General features: G+C 50.0%; 3 protein-coding genes across 3 annotated transcripts; all 3 read right to left on the reverse strand.

The window, feature by feature from the left end:
• Nucleotides 1-769: 769 nt before the first annotated feature.
• Nucleotides 770-3135, reverse strand: SMAC4_00036 (uncharacterized protein). The gene is made up of 4 exons (XM_003351447.2): nt 2417-3135; nt 1963-2346; nt 1803-1903; nt 770-1747 (listed from the first exon to the last, which is right to left on the reverse strand). The coding sequence occupies exons 1-4, from the start codon at nt 2561-2563 to the stop codon at nt 1228-1230; spliced, it is 1152 nt and encodes a 383-aa protein (XP_003351495.2). The 5' UTR covers nt 2564-3135; the 3' UTR covers nt 770-1227.
• Nucleotides 3136-6674: 3539 nt separating this feature from the next.
• SMAC4_00035 (uncharacterized protein) lies at nt 6675-7840 on the reverse strand (the record flags this gene model as incomplete). Its single annotated transcript, XM_003351446.1, has 5 exons — nt 6675-6900; nt 6989-7092; nt 7347-7595; nt 7660-7705; nt 7782-7840. The coding sequence occupies 5 exons, from the start codon at nt 7838-7840 to the stop codon at nt 6675-6677; spliced, it is 684 nt and encodes a 227-aa protein (XP_003351494.1).
• Nucleotides 7841-10190: 2350 nt separating this feature from the next.
• SMAC4_00034 (uncharacterized protein) lies at nt 10191-12488 on the reverse strand (the record flags this gene model as incomplete). The annotated part of the gene is made up of 4 exons (XM_003351445.2): nt 11306-12488; nt 10851-11252; nt 10671-10771; nt 10191-10563 (listed from the first exon to the last, which is right to left on the reverse strand). The coding sequence occupies exons 1-4, from the start codon at nt 11492-11494 to the stop codon at nt 10191-10193; spliced, it is 1065 nt and encodes a 354-aa protein (XP_003351493.1). The 5' UTR covers nt 11495-12488.
• Between the last annotated feature and the right edge of the window lie 2512 nt (nt 12489-15000).

A 15000-nucleotide genomic window follows, 5' to 3' on the forward strand; every position in this document is an offset into this window, starting at 1 on the left:
TGTTGTATCCCAGTTCGCTTCTGCCAGCCTCTGGCTAACCGCATAGGTGCTGTCTTAGCCGCCCAGGCTTCGTGTAATCGCCAAAGACTTCCGATTTCGCTCTCCAACATCCGTAACTCACGTCCCACGACACCCCCGTCTTGTTTACCCATTTATCTCAATGCCAATTTCTACGGTCAATGATTCCGAAATGATCGAACCCCCGTTGATTCTTCTATCCTTACTCGGAAGGTGACCCCTGAACAACCAATCGGGTGCAAATGCGTCATGTTACCACATTCCCTCCGATCAATGGGGAAACTCGCAACACCACCAGAAACACACGGACTGACCACCACACAATGCTGCTTTAATGCTTGAATTCCGTTCCGGCCACGAAGAACAATTGGGATCAAGCGCCTAGGAACCTTTTCCCTCTCAGCAACTCGAGACCAGACAAACTCCCAGGATGTTGACTGCACAAAGAAGATGATATATGGATCACTTGGGCAGAGACGCCCACTCTAGTACAGGTACCTATGCTCAGATTCCTGCACCGGATATTCAAGGCACTAGCTAACTCTCATCCCAGACGACCAACTACCATACCGCGTCATGACCATCATTTGGAATCCACGCATTACTCTGGAGCTACAATCCGACGCTCAGCAGGAATGGCGCTGCATTGGCTCCAATTCCTCCAACGACAGCGAAGACTTCGCACCAAGTTGTGGTCACATCGCCCAACTTTCGGGTCCGGACTGGATTCGTATCATCCTGTTCGTCATATCTCGGCAGATGCCAGATGAGGTTGAGCATGAAATCTTGGTCGACCTTGCTAGGGTATGCCTATGCACCGAGCACTCAGGCGGCCATCACGGAGACCAGGATGCTACCATCATCTACGACTGGACCGAGCTGCTGTCTGCTCAGGCATTTGTAAAACGCGACGATAGGCGGCCATTTTGACGGACAACAATCAGGATCTTCACCTACTGGGCTGCAACAAGCTTCTGTTGAGGATTAAAGAACAGAACGAAGCTCTTGACGAGCATGTCAGTCAACTAAAAGGGGAGTGACGGCTACGCGGCGCTCACAAGCAAGGATGCAAAGAGTGTATGGACTCTTCATTCCCCCTACCCATGCTTAAAACGGCTGTCTTTCTTTGTCCTCCAGCGGGCTACACCTGCCAGAAGATCTTTGACTACGATGACATGTACATTGGTCTCCTTGCACTCAAACATTGCGTCACTTCCTGGAATCTCGGTGTTGACCTGGCCCAAATACATCCACGTGATAACGACCTCGGCCTTGCTCCTCGTCTAGCTCCCTGGCATCATATTGTACGCTCACATGAGTCTTGCGCACAATGGTTCCTGACCCGTTGGATTCTGCGTCCTGGCCGTCATTTTCTGGAATACTTTTCACCGCCAGGATTGCAACAGCATCGTCCTCTTGGGGGCCATGTTGCGCAGACTCACAGGAGCTTCTGAGTCGTGTGTGCGGATGCCCCATGCTGGAGGTGTCTTTACTATTTCCAGTAAAGACCTTCAAAGCCACGGGCATATCGGACCTATTGCCGTACATAAACTTGTGCAGCAACGGACGCAAGAAGGGAATGCAAGCGGCGATTATGGTCATGCATATCTCCGTGATGCCAAATAGTGCCTCGCGTCCTAGGATATACGTATCAGGCATTCCAGTTAGTGAATGCCCGAAAACAGCCTCCCAATGGTCCCTTGTCTTGAACGCTGCCAAGATGCTGGAACTAAACGCAGTTGTTAGCAACATGATACGACGTGAGTAGGTCACCTTTCACCTACATAATTCCCATACTCATAGCGCAGATGAGACCGATCTTTTCTCGCCGCTTCATTTCAAGGTTCCAGAGCAACATGGTGGGCACGAAAGATAAAAAGAATTCCTGAGGCACTTTTTATCAGCTTGAAAAGCTTGCATATCAACGGGCGGAATGCCACTTACCACGATAGCCCCGTGCATCAAGACGGTGAGAGCCAATATCTTACTTGTTCTTTCGGAGAGGCAGTGGTCGGGATGTTGCCGGTCTGGTCTCCGATAGAAGTTGCAATCGACGTAACCTATGATGGATCCGCCGGCCACTAAGATGGTGGAATGAATTGCCACAACCCAAAGAGCGATCTTCTGCCATCGTTTCGGAGCAACTCGGATCAAGGTGATGAAGAAGGACAGTTTCGAAAGGCCTGCTGCGATGAGAGCCAAGAACAATGCGTGCGGCGTCAACTTGATCAAGGGTAAAACATTTACACCCTTGAGATCACTAGGACGCCTTCCCAGCCCATAGTTCGTTGTCCAAAGTATGATGCTGGCTTGGACAACCATGAGCACCTTCAGAATGAGAACTGTTAGTACTACAGCTCCAACACTGTGGCAAGAAGGCAACGAAGTGATAACGTACCCAGGAAACGATCAAGACATAGTCGTCTATGAAGGATCTTGCCTGCTTGAGGCCTTTGCAGTAAAACCTCAGGCATATAAAGACAAGAGATAAGATAAGAAAGACGATCATTGTGGCGAACATCGCCGGTACGATGCTCTTGGACATCTTGAAAGTTTCTGACGCTTTCGCGATGAGTCTGGGCTTGCTGGGTGGGTCAAATTTCCCTGAACACTGATGCTGCCAGGAGATCAAGGTTGCCGAAGACAACGAGTACCACAATCTTTATAACAAAGGTGAGTGAAACGGCCTTACCCATCTCCATGCTGATCTTCCTCCATCAACCCGTCTGGCAATTCCGCTGCAATGAAGCTAATACGTAAGGAAACTGCCCCTACAGGGGATCAAGGTCTTGTTTGCTACCGTCCGCAACAAGTCGAAAATCGGGCCAAGACAGTCAGCCGCTCTCGCTTTTTACAGAAAGGGGGGCTGTCGTATTTCAGTTCTTTTCGGCTCTCTCACCATGGTGAAGAGATTGGTTGTTGGCGACGAACCAACTCTCGAAATCCTCGAATGTGGAGGGCGGACCTCGGACTTGTTCCGGGAACCAGTGACAAAGGAAGCGAACGCCATTGCACCGGCTTGATGGCGCAAAACAAAGCCCCCCGTTGGCCAGAGTGCGACCCTATTTGCCTCTCATCATGACAAGAGCTGTGGGCTTGCATCCTCCATCCAACTGGAGGAACAATGTGTTTTTCAGATGCCGATTCAACTAGCTCCGAACGGCAGGGGCAAGGAACGGCGTCTCGTCATCCAGGCCTGAGGGGTTGGCATAGCAAACAAAGAACGACAACCTACAAGACGTTCGACATTTGTCTTGGCCAGAAACGCCACTTTCCGCACTCCCATTCTTCGCAAATGGCTCCCAGAATAATGCGCGCCTAAAAGAAGCCAGGTGCGCCACAACAACTGGTCACACACAATCACAGCAAACTCGACCAAGTTCCTGGGAGCTTATTCTTGCGCTCAGTCGCCTAAAATGTCGCAAGGGATAGACGCCACAGCGATGATTGAGTATGGTGAGACAACACACCCCGCGGCCGCAGTCCCGACCGGACTTTTCGCTTATTGCGGTTGCCTCAGAAGTGCTGTGCGCAAGAGGCCGTGTAGTGTACACTAAGCCGGGGAGAAATTCCACTCCAATGATATTATTAAGTATCTCAACACCCTCTGATTAACTAATTAGGTACTAGTCTCCTGCCCGTTATTCCACCTCTGATGATTAGTTCTATACCGATGATGAGGTCCATGAGGCCTGGCTATCCAAAGCCAGCGCCGTGTCCAATTCAACGTCCAAAGTAGTTTGGGGTTCGTTGACCTGCCTCAACCTCAACAACTGAGACGGCATTACTAGCTTCTTGTTTCTTGACGTATGAGTTCTGTCGACTTCCCGACACAGGACTCGCGGCTACACCCTGTCGGCCAGACTGGTAACTGTCCTGCGTGCCCCTAATTCTGCGCATCAGAGGGCGGAAAAATGGGATAGAAGCGGCGATAATTGTGCAGCTAACTTCCACAGAACCAAGAGCCGAAGTCACACCAGCCATGGCAGGATCGCGGGGTGTATCTCCATACAAAGTTCTATAATTGTAGTAGATCTTAAGTATGGAAACCACCGCAGCTCTATGAAGTAAAAGTATGTCAGCTAAATCAATTTCACTGGACATTAACCCCAATTGGAGCAGCGTGGTTGGTCTTTAACCTACAACAAACCAGTGCTCATAGCACAGATGATAGAAGCCCTCTCCAGTGGCTTCATTGGCGCTCTCCAAATGATGATGGTTGGAACAAGAGATAAGAGAACATCCTGTCCGCAACATTAGCAACGCAGTTCAGAATACGCGTTCTGATACTAGGAGAGCATGGCTTACCACTAATGTGCCGTATATGCACACGTATAGATTGAAGGAGTTGATAGACCGCTCGTCAAGACAGGGATTTCTTTCCGGCCTAGCAACGTCGCACTGGTAAAAGGACTGGGTAATGGAGAGGATGAACAGCGACACCACACACGTGGTCATGAAGAACCAAAGGAGAGCCTTTTGCTGCCACCCGGATACGAGCCGAAGAAGGGTGATAAAGAACGACAACTTTGAGACCCAAACGGCGGTAATGCTCATGAATATGTTGGCCGGTCCGTAGTGTTTTAATTCATGAAATGTGTCAAGTGGGAGGTCTGTCATCTGACGACCAAGCCCATACTTTGTCATCCACAGAGAGATCCCGATAAAGATGGTTCCCACAACCTATTAAAGTTTGGGTCAGCCATGAACAAAAACGCTCATCCAAACTCATCAAAGCACCAAGCATAGAGGATGACTTACCCAAGAAATAATCAGGACATAATCATCCGGAAACCACCTCGCTCTCGAAATTCGCTTCGAGTAAAATCGGAGGCACATGCAAGCCATCGCAATGATGTCAAACACCAGCATGAGGGCATACATCGTCGGGACGTTGGACTTGGCCATTTTGGCTTGCTTGCTGGACTTTTCCTCTTTTCGTGGTGGCTAACTGACTGATGATTTAGTAAAAATAACAAAACGCCTCAAGTGATCTACTCTCAACTCAAAACGACACAGAAAAAATAGTGTAAGTGGCTTAGCCTTCCAAAACCCAACCGAAACAGAAGCGGAAGAACTGCCTTTTAATCATCAGCTTCAACATCTCGAATCCCTCAAGAGATCTCGGAAAAGCGCATATATCAATCTACCTTGATCTTGCGTAATCTTCTCGGCCCCTACCTTCTACTCCCCTACATACCTTAGGAATTTGCTTCCTAGGTAGGATAGTCTAGCCTTGTCTGACAAACTTTGCAAACTACCTCACAAGCCGGGGCAGCAACAATTGCGACTTCCTTTCGCAACTTTCCGTTTCCGCCCGCTCAACCGCAAAAGTTTATGTTGCACAAAGTTGCGGCTTGTAATGAATGAAGGGGTCAACCGATACAGATACCCTGTAGGCAGAGAAGCTCAATCCGTTGTAAATCGATCGCTGTTGTGCGCATTCCATACCACCGCATACCACATCATACCTCCCGCCCGTGCGACCGTTCGAGCCGTTTTGATGTTTGCTTCGCTGCCCAGTCCGCTACCCGGAACGCCCAGGCCGTTGAAGGATTCGGTCGGCCAGGGTGAGCAGGCACGGCAGGGTCGGTTTCGGTACCCCGGCTCGGGCCTTACCTCTTGCCTTGCCTTCTGCTTTCTGCTTGAACCGACCCCGAAGGAAAAGCCAGGCATGTCGCACAAAATTCATGATATAAAAATGGAGGCGGGTGCGCCGTTACGTCCGTACGACACTTCTCCTTCCCGCACTCAAGCTTCTGTCGCGCAAGACTGTAGTGCAATATCTCATGTTGAGTGCGGCCTAACCGCATCGTAATGTTTGCTGCAGCCTGCCTGCATGTCGTGCGACGGTGGACAAGAAACGGCAGGGACGGTGAGATCCGGGGCCTGGCATGGGATAATGGAAGCTTCGGTGTGTGGAATGTCCGGGTCGTGTGGTCGCGTTCATGGTCATGATTACCTTGAGCAGCTGGACCAGCTTGACTAACTTGATCACTAATCGTTTTCTTGACGATGCTATAGGGAAGGGGCGGATTTTCTCCGCATCTTTTCTACAAATTTTCGATTTCGATCTGGCTGTCTTCGTGAACTGGACTTCACGACGCTGAAATCACGATTCCAACACCGTTGTGCATACCTCGCACCCGGATATCTCCGCACAGTCGGCATTGTCTCGCCGTCGTGTTGCGGCAAGACATTATTTCGCATTGACTCATCAGGTTGTTTGCCAAGGAAGGACTTCGGTTTGAGCAAGGAATCCACATTTTCTCAAATCATGCCCTCTCCGGGTCCGTACCGGCCACTCGGCAATAGACCGGACGGGCTCTCCGAAACGCGTAGGACAGACGAATATATTTTCCTAACAAAAAATCGTCCAATATTCCCGAGTCTTGAAGTACGCAAAATATCTATCCACGAGCAGCGTGCACCAAAACCGTCCCTTGCTTATCTACCCTTTCATTCCCCCCCCTTTTCTCCCACGAATCTGCACCCTCAACAACACCATCCCTATTTTCATCCAAACCCGCAACCCCATCATCGCACGACGTCTCACCTTCAACATTGGCGCTAACCGAACTCTTAAGTAGGGATTCTCCAGGTAACCTATAATCTCTTTTTACTTTCCGGTTACCTCCTCCTCCTCCTCCGATAGTCTATCGACCTTCCGACTCCGGACTCCTACTTCCAGTCTCCTCGTCCGAGTTTTCTTTGGAAGCGAACTTGCGCACCAGCGGTCGACAGAAGGGCACACAAGCAGCTATGATTGCCGCGCTGACTTCTGCTTGGGAGATGACGAGGACTACGCCAATGCCGTAGGTGTCACCGTTTTCTTGAACTTTGGCGTTTACGACTGTTTTTGCTATGGCGATTGCTCCAGCGCTGGGAGAAGATAGGTGAGGTTAGGGGGGAGGCGGTTTGGGGAGTTGGAAAATATGCGAGGAAAGAAGGAGGGTGGTAGGTGACTTACATAAATCCCAAGCTCATGGCAGAGATGATGATGAACTTTTGCCGGGTGTTGCCGATGTTGGTTCTCCAGATTACTATTGTCGGGGCTTCGGCTAGGGCGAAGTCCTGGAAGAACGGAACATTCTGTCAGTTTGCTGTTACACCACCTCTGCCAAACTGCATCAAAACCAGCCAACACTAAGAAAACACGACTTGCCATGAAAGCCTGATAAACACACTGGAAGGTTGTATAATGATACACAACCTTCGCACTAGCACAAACCGCCTGCGAAACAATTGGACTAGGAAACCCGCTAAACGCGCACTGGAAGAACATGATGACGCTCATGACGACGGTAACTATCATAATCGTCACCAACAGGAACCAGAGCGCCACGGTCTGCCATATTTCGACGTTTTCCACGAGTCGCAGGAGTGAGATAGAATGAGATCTTGGACAGAGCAGTGGCCCAGGTGCCGAAGAATAAAACAGGCGGCGACCATCGCAGTAGTGTCGGTAGTTTGGTAGTGAAGTAGTTCGGATCTTTGACGAGGATGTCCATGATGGGAACTGCGTAGCCATAGCCGGTGAGCCAGAGGGCCAAAGAGATATAAACGAGCTCAAAGGTCTGTTTTTTTGTTCATTGTTAATTTATGAATGTCTTGATGAAATTGAACGGCAGAGAGGCTTACCCAAGAGGCCATCAACGCAAAGTCCTCCGCATAGAACCATTTCGCCCTTACCATACGCTTGCAATAGAATCGCAGGCATGAAGACGAGAGCAAGCAACTGGTAAGTAACAAAGCTGCCATACATCAATGGCACCGCACTTTTGCCTCGTGGGGGCGGCTTGCTTGTGGTCTGAGGGTCCATATCTGCTGATTCTGGTTTGACGAAGAGGATAAAATGGGACAGACAGAACGAGAACAGCAATCAAAGAGCATTATACTTCACATGAACCAACCCACTGCTGCGCTGCGCAACAGTCTGCGATTCAGCTCTGTATTTTTATTTTTGCGTACCCTTCCAGCCTCCTATGTGAGAGAGTCATGCAAGTGACCGAGTGGAAAACTTTTGTTCCAATCGCATTGATCGCATGATGAGTTTGTTAGGCGTTCCGGGCTTTTAAGCTTGCATTTGCGGGTAGTTAGTGGGCAAACTGCCTATAAAAACACCGAGGTCGTCGCCACTTGGATGATGTTGGGGGCCAGGGTATCTCTCTGCAATGCCGTGGAGATGGCGATTTTGGCTCTATGACGGAAAAGGACATGAGAACACGACAAAGCAAGACTTTGCTTTTTGCATACTGCGGAGCTTGAAGTACCAAATAGCATAGTCGTTTCTAGGATATCTTCATCCGTGCTTGTTTGTCCACACCAAAGTTCGAAAAGAGTACCATTCTAACCACATAAAGGTAGGTCGGATGGCCAACATAGGACTGCTAATGCAGAGTGGTTCCGGATGCGCATTCCCGGTAGACGCCAGCCGGTAAATCTTCACCGATACGATGAGGTCTTCGGTTGCGTCAGCTGAACGCAGCGCGCTTACGCATGAACGATATAAAATGCAACTTCAACACCCTCTGGCAACTTTGGTATGGCATCCATGTCAACCAACCTTGACTAGACCTTGAGATGGGCAAAGAGCACGCTGATTTTGCTCCACGAAATGGAAACCCAATGTGAACTGGACACTAGAAAAGATGGGACTGAATAGGCTTTTGCAAAAAAGAAAAGTTGAAAAAGTTGAGCGTTGACTCGGTTGGGTGCGGCTGCCGTGCTTTTCCGCGAACCAAGCGCTGTCGATACCTCTAGGACTCGGGGTCCAAAGAGTCTGGGATTCTGGGATCATCCGTGACGCCTCAGACCACTCACTTCCTGTTCCTGAGCCCGCTTGAAGAAAGCCGAGGAATCACTCCCATGATCCAAGAACCGAAAGAAGAAAGAGGGCTGCTTCGTGTATGTACACAAGAAACAAGCAATCATGTGCTACTGTGGTTGCGAGCAAAAGTAAAACCCCCTTGTTGGGTATCGTGCACGACCAGGTACAAGCAAAGCTTCCTGTCTCTGTATGGCCACTTGAGGCCCAGAGATCATCAACGACCTGCTCCACGGGTTCTACTTACCCATATCACCACAATAATTACTTATCGTCGGCGATCTATCATTGGCCGGGGGTAGCAAACAACTTTAGCAACAGCGAAGGCACCTACATGATTCGCCTGATCCACGACGAAGATTCTACTTGCGCGGAAATAACCGGTCCAACAGAAGTCGGCTCGATGTATCATCAAGGAACTCGTCGAGGTCCCGTTGAGCAAGGTATGCGACAAGTGTTCTTCCGCAAAAAAAACCCGGGGATGAGGACAAATTTCAACGAACTCTCCTTTTCTTCCGTTACCACTGTTGTGTCGTCCTCCCATCTTGTATCAGGGCTCGACGTTGACATTCTGGCTGCCCGCTGAGGAGGGTAAGATGGGGGAAAAAGACCACGTCGATGTCGACAACGAGTCGATATCTAGTGGCGTCGTGGTATAGGACTCGGAAAGGTCAAGGTGTGTCGAGCATGTCTGACGTGGAGGGAGGTCGCGCTGGATCTGCGAGGTACCTAACGGACGGGAGGACGGCGGCACTGCGCTGTTTAGTTAGCGAGGGAAAGGACCGCTGGGTTGCTGAAGATTTGCCCAGTTGACTCACTTTGTTAGCAACCGTTTTGTCACCTTGAGAATCAAGCGATTGGAAAAAGAAAAAGGTCATATTGTAACTGAATGGTGCAAACAGGAGATAAAGAACGGTCTGCCACAGATGGCCGAGGACCTGGTGTTGAAATTGCTCAGTGTCTTGCATTGTTTTTGAAGGTTAAGTTGCGGAAGGAAAGCAGTACAACCAAAGTGGAAGCGAAAGACCCAGGAACGGGAAGGTGCAGCTGGGCTGTCGGCCGGGATGCTAACTTCACTTGCTGAAAGGGCAATATATAGCGCTTGCAGTGGGAAAAATAGGAGAAAGGGACATTTAGCTAGGGTGACTTCAGGGAGAGGCACGAGCCACCCACAGCGGACCGCTAACAGCGCTTTGGGTGGGTGACGGATTAACAGGGCACCAGCAAAGAGAGGGTGACTTTTGAATTCTTCACCGGATTCTTTCCGAAATCAGAGGCGTATCTTTTCTCGCCGTCCATACTACAACATTGAACGTTTTATCTTCCCTTTTCCTGAACCATCTACTCAGACCGCCGTTCCTGGGCTATAGCCACCTTTATAATCCTTATCCCCCTTCGCATCCGAAGACTCGCCCAAGCTTCCAAGTCTCCTATGCCCCGCTGCCTTCTGAGCCTTCTCATGATAATACGTCTTCACCCTTCCCATGGGCAGAGGTCTGCAAGGTCTGCAAGGGGCAGTTGAACCTCCAGACCCGCACAACTCCTTGCTGGCTTGTTCCCTGGAAGTGAGCTTCTTTACCAGCGGCCGACAGAAGGGCACACAGGCGGCTATGATCGTGGCGCTCACTTCTGCCTGCGAAAGAACGAGTACCACTGCTATCTCGTATGGATTGGTGGTACCTTGGAGTTGGGAGCAGAGAGCTGTTTTTGCTATGGCGCTATGAGGCAGAAGGGGTGTGATGTTAGATATCCATATAGGCCGACTAAGAGCTGAATGTAGCTGAAGCGATTCAGTAATGGGGAAGGGGGAAGAATAACAACTCACATGAAACCAAAACTAATGGCAAAGCCAAGGGTGAGCTTTTGATGCTTGTTCATGTTGAGTCCCCAGACTACTTTTAGAGGGAAGATGGAGAGGGTGAGATCCTGGAAATGCAGCCTGTGTTAATATATCCTCGGGCATGACGCGAAGAGGCTACGAAGCCGAGAATGAACTGCTACTTACCATAAAAATCCGAACCGCACAAGCAAAACCGGTATACCCAAACACAACCTTCGGACTTATGCACATGGTGCTCCCTTCGCCAAAGAAGCCCAACCCGCACATAAAGAACAGAAGGAAAACGAGAGGTATGGCCGTGACGGTGCTAAGCGTGATCGATACCCAAAGTGCCTGTCTCTGACACGGTTTGACGACGAGCCGCAGGAGGGTGAGAAGGAAGGACAGCTTGGGTGCTACAGTTTCCACGGTACCCAGCATCGCCATGACGGGCGTCAGTCGGAGCAAGGTCGGCGGTTTGTCCTTGAGGTAGTTGATACCTTGTGTGAAGAGATAGTCAAAGGGGACACCGTTGCTGGCAAACCTGGCGAGCCAAAGGACGAGAAAGACGTATGCGAGTTTGAGAAACTACTCTCTGTTAGTCCCCAGCTCTACATGATATCATGGAAAGGAAGACTTACCCAAGAGAAGATCAGCACGTAATCATCCACATACCACGGCGCCTTCGCGATGCGATTGCCGTAGAACCGGAGACAAACAAAGAATAATGAGAGCACCTGGTAGGTGATCAAGCTGCCAAACATCATGGGCACAGCGGTGCTGGTGCCCATTGATGACGGCTCCTCCGTGTGCTGGGCCTCAGGCTGCATGTTTCTTGCGGTTCAACGAAGGGGAAGCTGGAATGGAATGCTCGTGAAACAACATGGAGGTAGATGATAACCCGGAGGGAGGTACATGATACTTAAGGACGTTGTGCAACTCCCAAATAACATCAAATCTTCACATTCTTCAGTGGCCTTACTATGCAATAGCTAACAGATCTGACAGATTTGACGATGAGCCCGCCATGCGGAATTTATCGTCCCATATTGCACTATCCGATGAGGCGTTTTGGAGTTATGTTTGCTTGTATTCGGTCCCGATCCCGCATGTTGAAAAAAACCGGAAGCCTTTCCAAAATCGCTTTTTGTACTAGACTTCGTTGAAGTTGTTCAGAACCAAAAAGCCGCCAATGAAAGAGAGCCTCTCAACAATAACAGGAGGCAAAGATTGATGTATGAGAGCCCCGAGCCCATTAACGCTCCAAAATATAGCAGAGACACAGTTATCGCAGGACTGCGCAAAGTGCAGCACTTCAGAAAAGGAGGACTTCTGTCGTACGGCGACCACTGACCAACAACCCGTGCCACAAATCCATGCAGAATATGATGATTGTCGTGTTGGTGGAAGCATATACGTCGTTGGCACGGGACAAAAGTCCAACACTTCGAGAAACGGTCGTTCCTGGCCGGCTGCCCGGTTTTATGACCCGATAGGCCCTGATCCTTGGCATTCGTCTACTATGAACCTCTGGCGTTTCATTTGATTGTGGTGCGCATCAACGGTGGAAAGTGCAACATTTTCTGTTGAGCTAATGGTAAGCGAGTAAGACCGGTGCGGTGGTGGGCGCTGGCCAACTGCTGTTGCTGAGGACAAATCACAATGGAAAGCCCTGGACAGTGGGCCAATTTTCCACTTCTTAACTGATGACGCCTCGAAGATAGGGACAAGCCGCAGGTGACCATGTGCTAGCTCAGGTAACTTGAGTCCGAACAGGTGTGATAGGTCATCCATTGGCTGGAGATGGCAAACATCAACGCGATGCTGCGACAGGGGGCGAAGATCGATAGCTGACTCGTCCAGTTCGCGAGCAGCTATGAGGAAATGGCCACCTTACACTCTTGTGACCGTAATCAGTCGTGGTTGGGAACTAAATTTCCGATCAGTCATAAAAACTCTCTGTTCTTGAAGCGCGACAGATCGATCCTTTGCTTAGCATGTTAAGTGCAATTGAGTTTGGTCGGCCTCTGCTGTCCGCAACAATTGTCAAGAAACTGTTAAAGCGGAGGAGGCATCTCCAAAGATTTTCGAGACATCAGTCGTAAATGGCGGCAATGACGGTACAGACAGCCTTAGAGAATGCCCTGAGCATATTCTGGCGATGATGAAACGGCTTCGCGGACAGCTTTGCATTGTTCCAAATCTCTTCATTGCTTTTTTTCCCACAGGTCCCTTGAGCCTCCTTGCTTCCTTGGGCTTGTCTTGCAGATATCGGTGTTTGTTTCGGTCCCGAAAGTGCATCTTCGGTGGAGCATAAGATGGCTGGTCACCCCTCGCCCATCTCAGTACCGAGTCCTGGGTGGGTTGGGTTCCTGGACCAAAACGCATAGTTCTTGTTGCCCGCTCGACATATCACCTTCCTTTTCTGAATGATGATTCAGCAGACACTTTTCTTCGACAACCAGGAAACCAACCATCTATGTTATATGGGCCTTGAACAAAGCTGACGTTGGGATCAGCACCAGTGTTACAAGACGAAGCCGTCGCTGTAGCTGATGGATACCGCTTTTTTTCCGGATCCAGTATCGTTCCCACCAGATTTGTCGATCTCGATATCGCCTCGCATATCCCGTTGACCGATTTTACGCTCGAGACCATTCGCGGTAGGAACCTTATGGCGTGATGTGATCGCAAGATAACGGATGTCGGTGTACGAGGGATAAATGGGTCTCGCTTCCGAACGCGCGGTGGCCAACCAGAATTCGTGACATAATGGGTTACTATATCCGGAGATCTTGGGAGCTGGAGGAGCGCTGGAAGGGGCGGGCACTACGGTCGTCTTGTTGCGTGGGTAGGCATGTGGTAGTTATCGGGCCGGGCATCTGAGGCGGAGGATCGCAGTTGAAGATCGGAAGCTCGTGGACAAGGGACGATCAAAAAGTTGAGAAGACATCGAGAAAGTCGTTGGAAAAATAGTTGGATTTAGGGATAAACAAAGCCAATACCTGGCCTGGGTTCGCGTCAGCTTCAGAAGTGCGCGGGAATTCACGAGCTGGGATGCAATGGACTCACCTTGTTTGATCTCCCTCAACCAGGGTGGAGCCTCTTCTGGGGCGGGCTTCAAATTGGAAAATGAAATGGAAAGCTTCAGGGTTTCAAAAGGCAGTATGTAGCAGATATTGCCCGAGAATATAACATTGGTGCTGAAATTTGCGAGTGTCTTCGAGGTTGACTTGTGGAAGAAGGGAAAGTGCGAAACGGTAAGGTAGCTCGAGTCGGAACGAAGCAAGAATGGAAGCGAAGTGCGCCTACAATTACAGGGCTTGCAGTGGGTGCGGGGGAAGCCTCAAGCCCGGGCTCCAGGGGCAGCTCCCCCCCCCCCCCCGAAGGGAAGCTGCAGAGGAGTTGCAGGCTGCATCCAACTGCATTAACCTCACTAAGGGTGGGTCCTGCCCGTCTGTACTTACTGTCTTCAGGCTCCGTGTAAGCCAAAAACAGTAGGTGCATCCTACATGGAAACATGAGTTTCTTCCACTTCAGGTTGGCTCAATGACGAGATCTCATACATGTTGTGGAGCGCAAACAGCGCAAAGAAGGAGCATTTGACATTGTACAAGTACGTGAAATAATGCAAAGACCAAGGTATTGAGGTGAAGGGAACAAGAACAAGCCGGAGCCGGTTGATTGACACGAGCTTGCCCGGAGCGGAGTCCCGTCTGGGCGGACAGCGGATAGAAAACCGGACCCACATCGCCGCTGCGAACCCGGACCAGCTCCGGCCCAGCGCCCGATCGGTTTTGGGTCAAGTCTTCTAGACCATTCCCGAAACCGCACTGAAAAAGAAACCGATCATGTTCTTTCTATATTTAGTACATGTCCGTTGCGACCGAGCCTCCCAAATAGGCAAGGTAAGTATCATTTGCTTCTCCTTCGAGTTCGCTATCCATCCTCCCGGTGCGCGGTCCGATGATGATCACTAAATCCATCCAAAACAAACCTCAAGGGGAAAAAGGCGTTACTGATTGCCATAGTATGGAAGATCAGAAAATAACGGCCCGTGTAAGTGTAGTCCATATCTTTCGTTGCGGCCCCGCAAACCCGCAAACCCCGGCCGGGAACACGCAACCGCATCTCCCGTCATGATCGGCATGATCCGAAAACCTGGAGAAGCTATCACAGTAGATATGCACAGCAAACCAGCCTAAACCATGATTGCACCTAGGTATACCTACATTTGTATAGCTTTGCTGCAAATATTGGAGATTAAAATAGCATTTTTTACCTCTATCCATGTGGAGGCGTTCGTGGCATATCTACTTTTGGTCGAATTCGAGAC

Source organism: Sordaria macrospora, chromosome 5 (genome assembly GCF_033870435.1).
Source record: "Sordaria macrospora chromosome 5, complete sequence".
Classification (NCBI taxonomy): Eukaryota; Fungi; Ascomycota; class Sordariomycetes; order Sordariales; family Sordariaceae; genus Sordaria; species Sordaria macrospora.

Coding starts and splice junctions, on each gene's coding strand:
- SMAC4_00036 (XM_003351447.2), bottom strand. CDS start 2,563: ATGTCCAAGAGCATCGTACCGGCGATGTTCGCCACAATGATCGTCTTT. Junction 2,347..2,416: donor ATGTCTTGATCGTTTCCTGG/GTACGTTATCAC, acceptor CTCATTCTGAAG/GTGCTCATGGTTGTCCAAGC. Junction 1,904..1,962: donor TGATGCACGGGGCTATCGTG/GTAAGTGGCATT, acceptor AAAGTGCCTCAG/GAATTCTTTTTATCTTTCGT.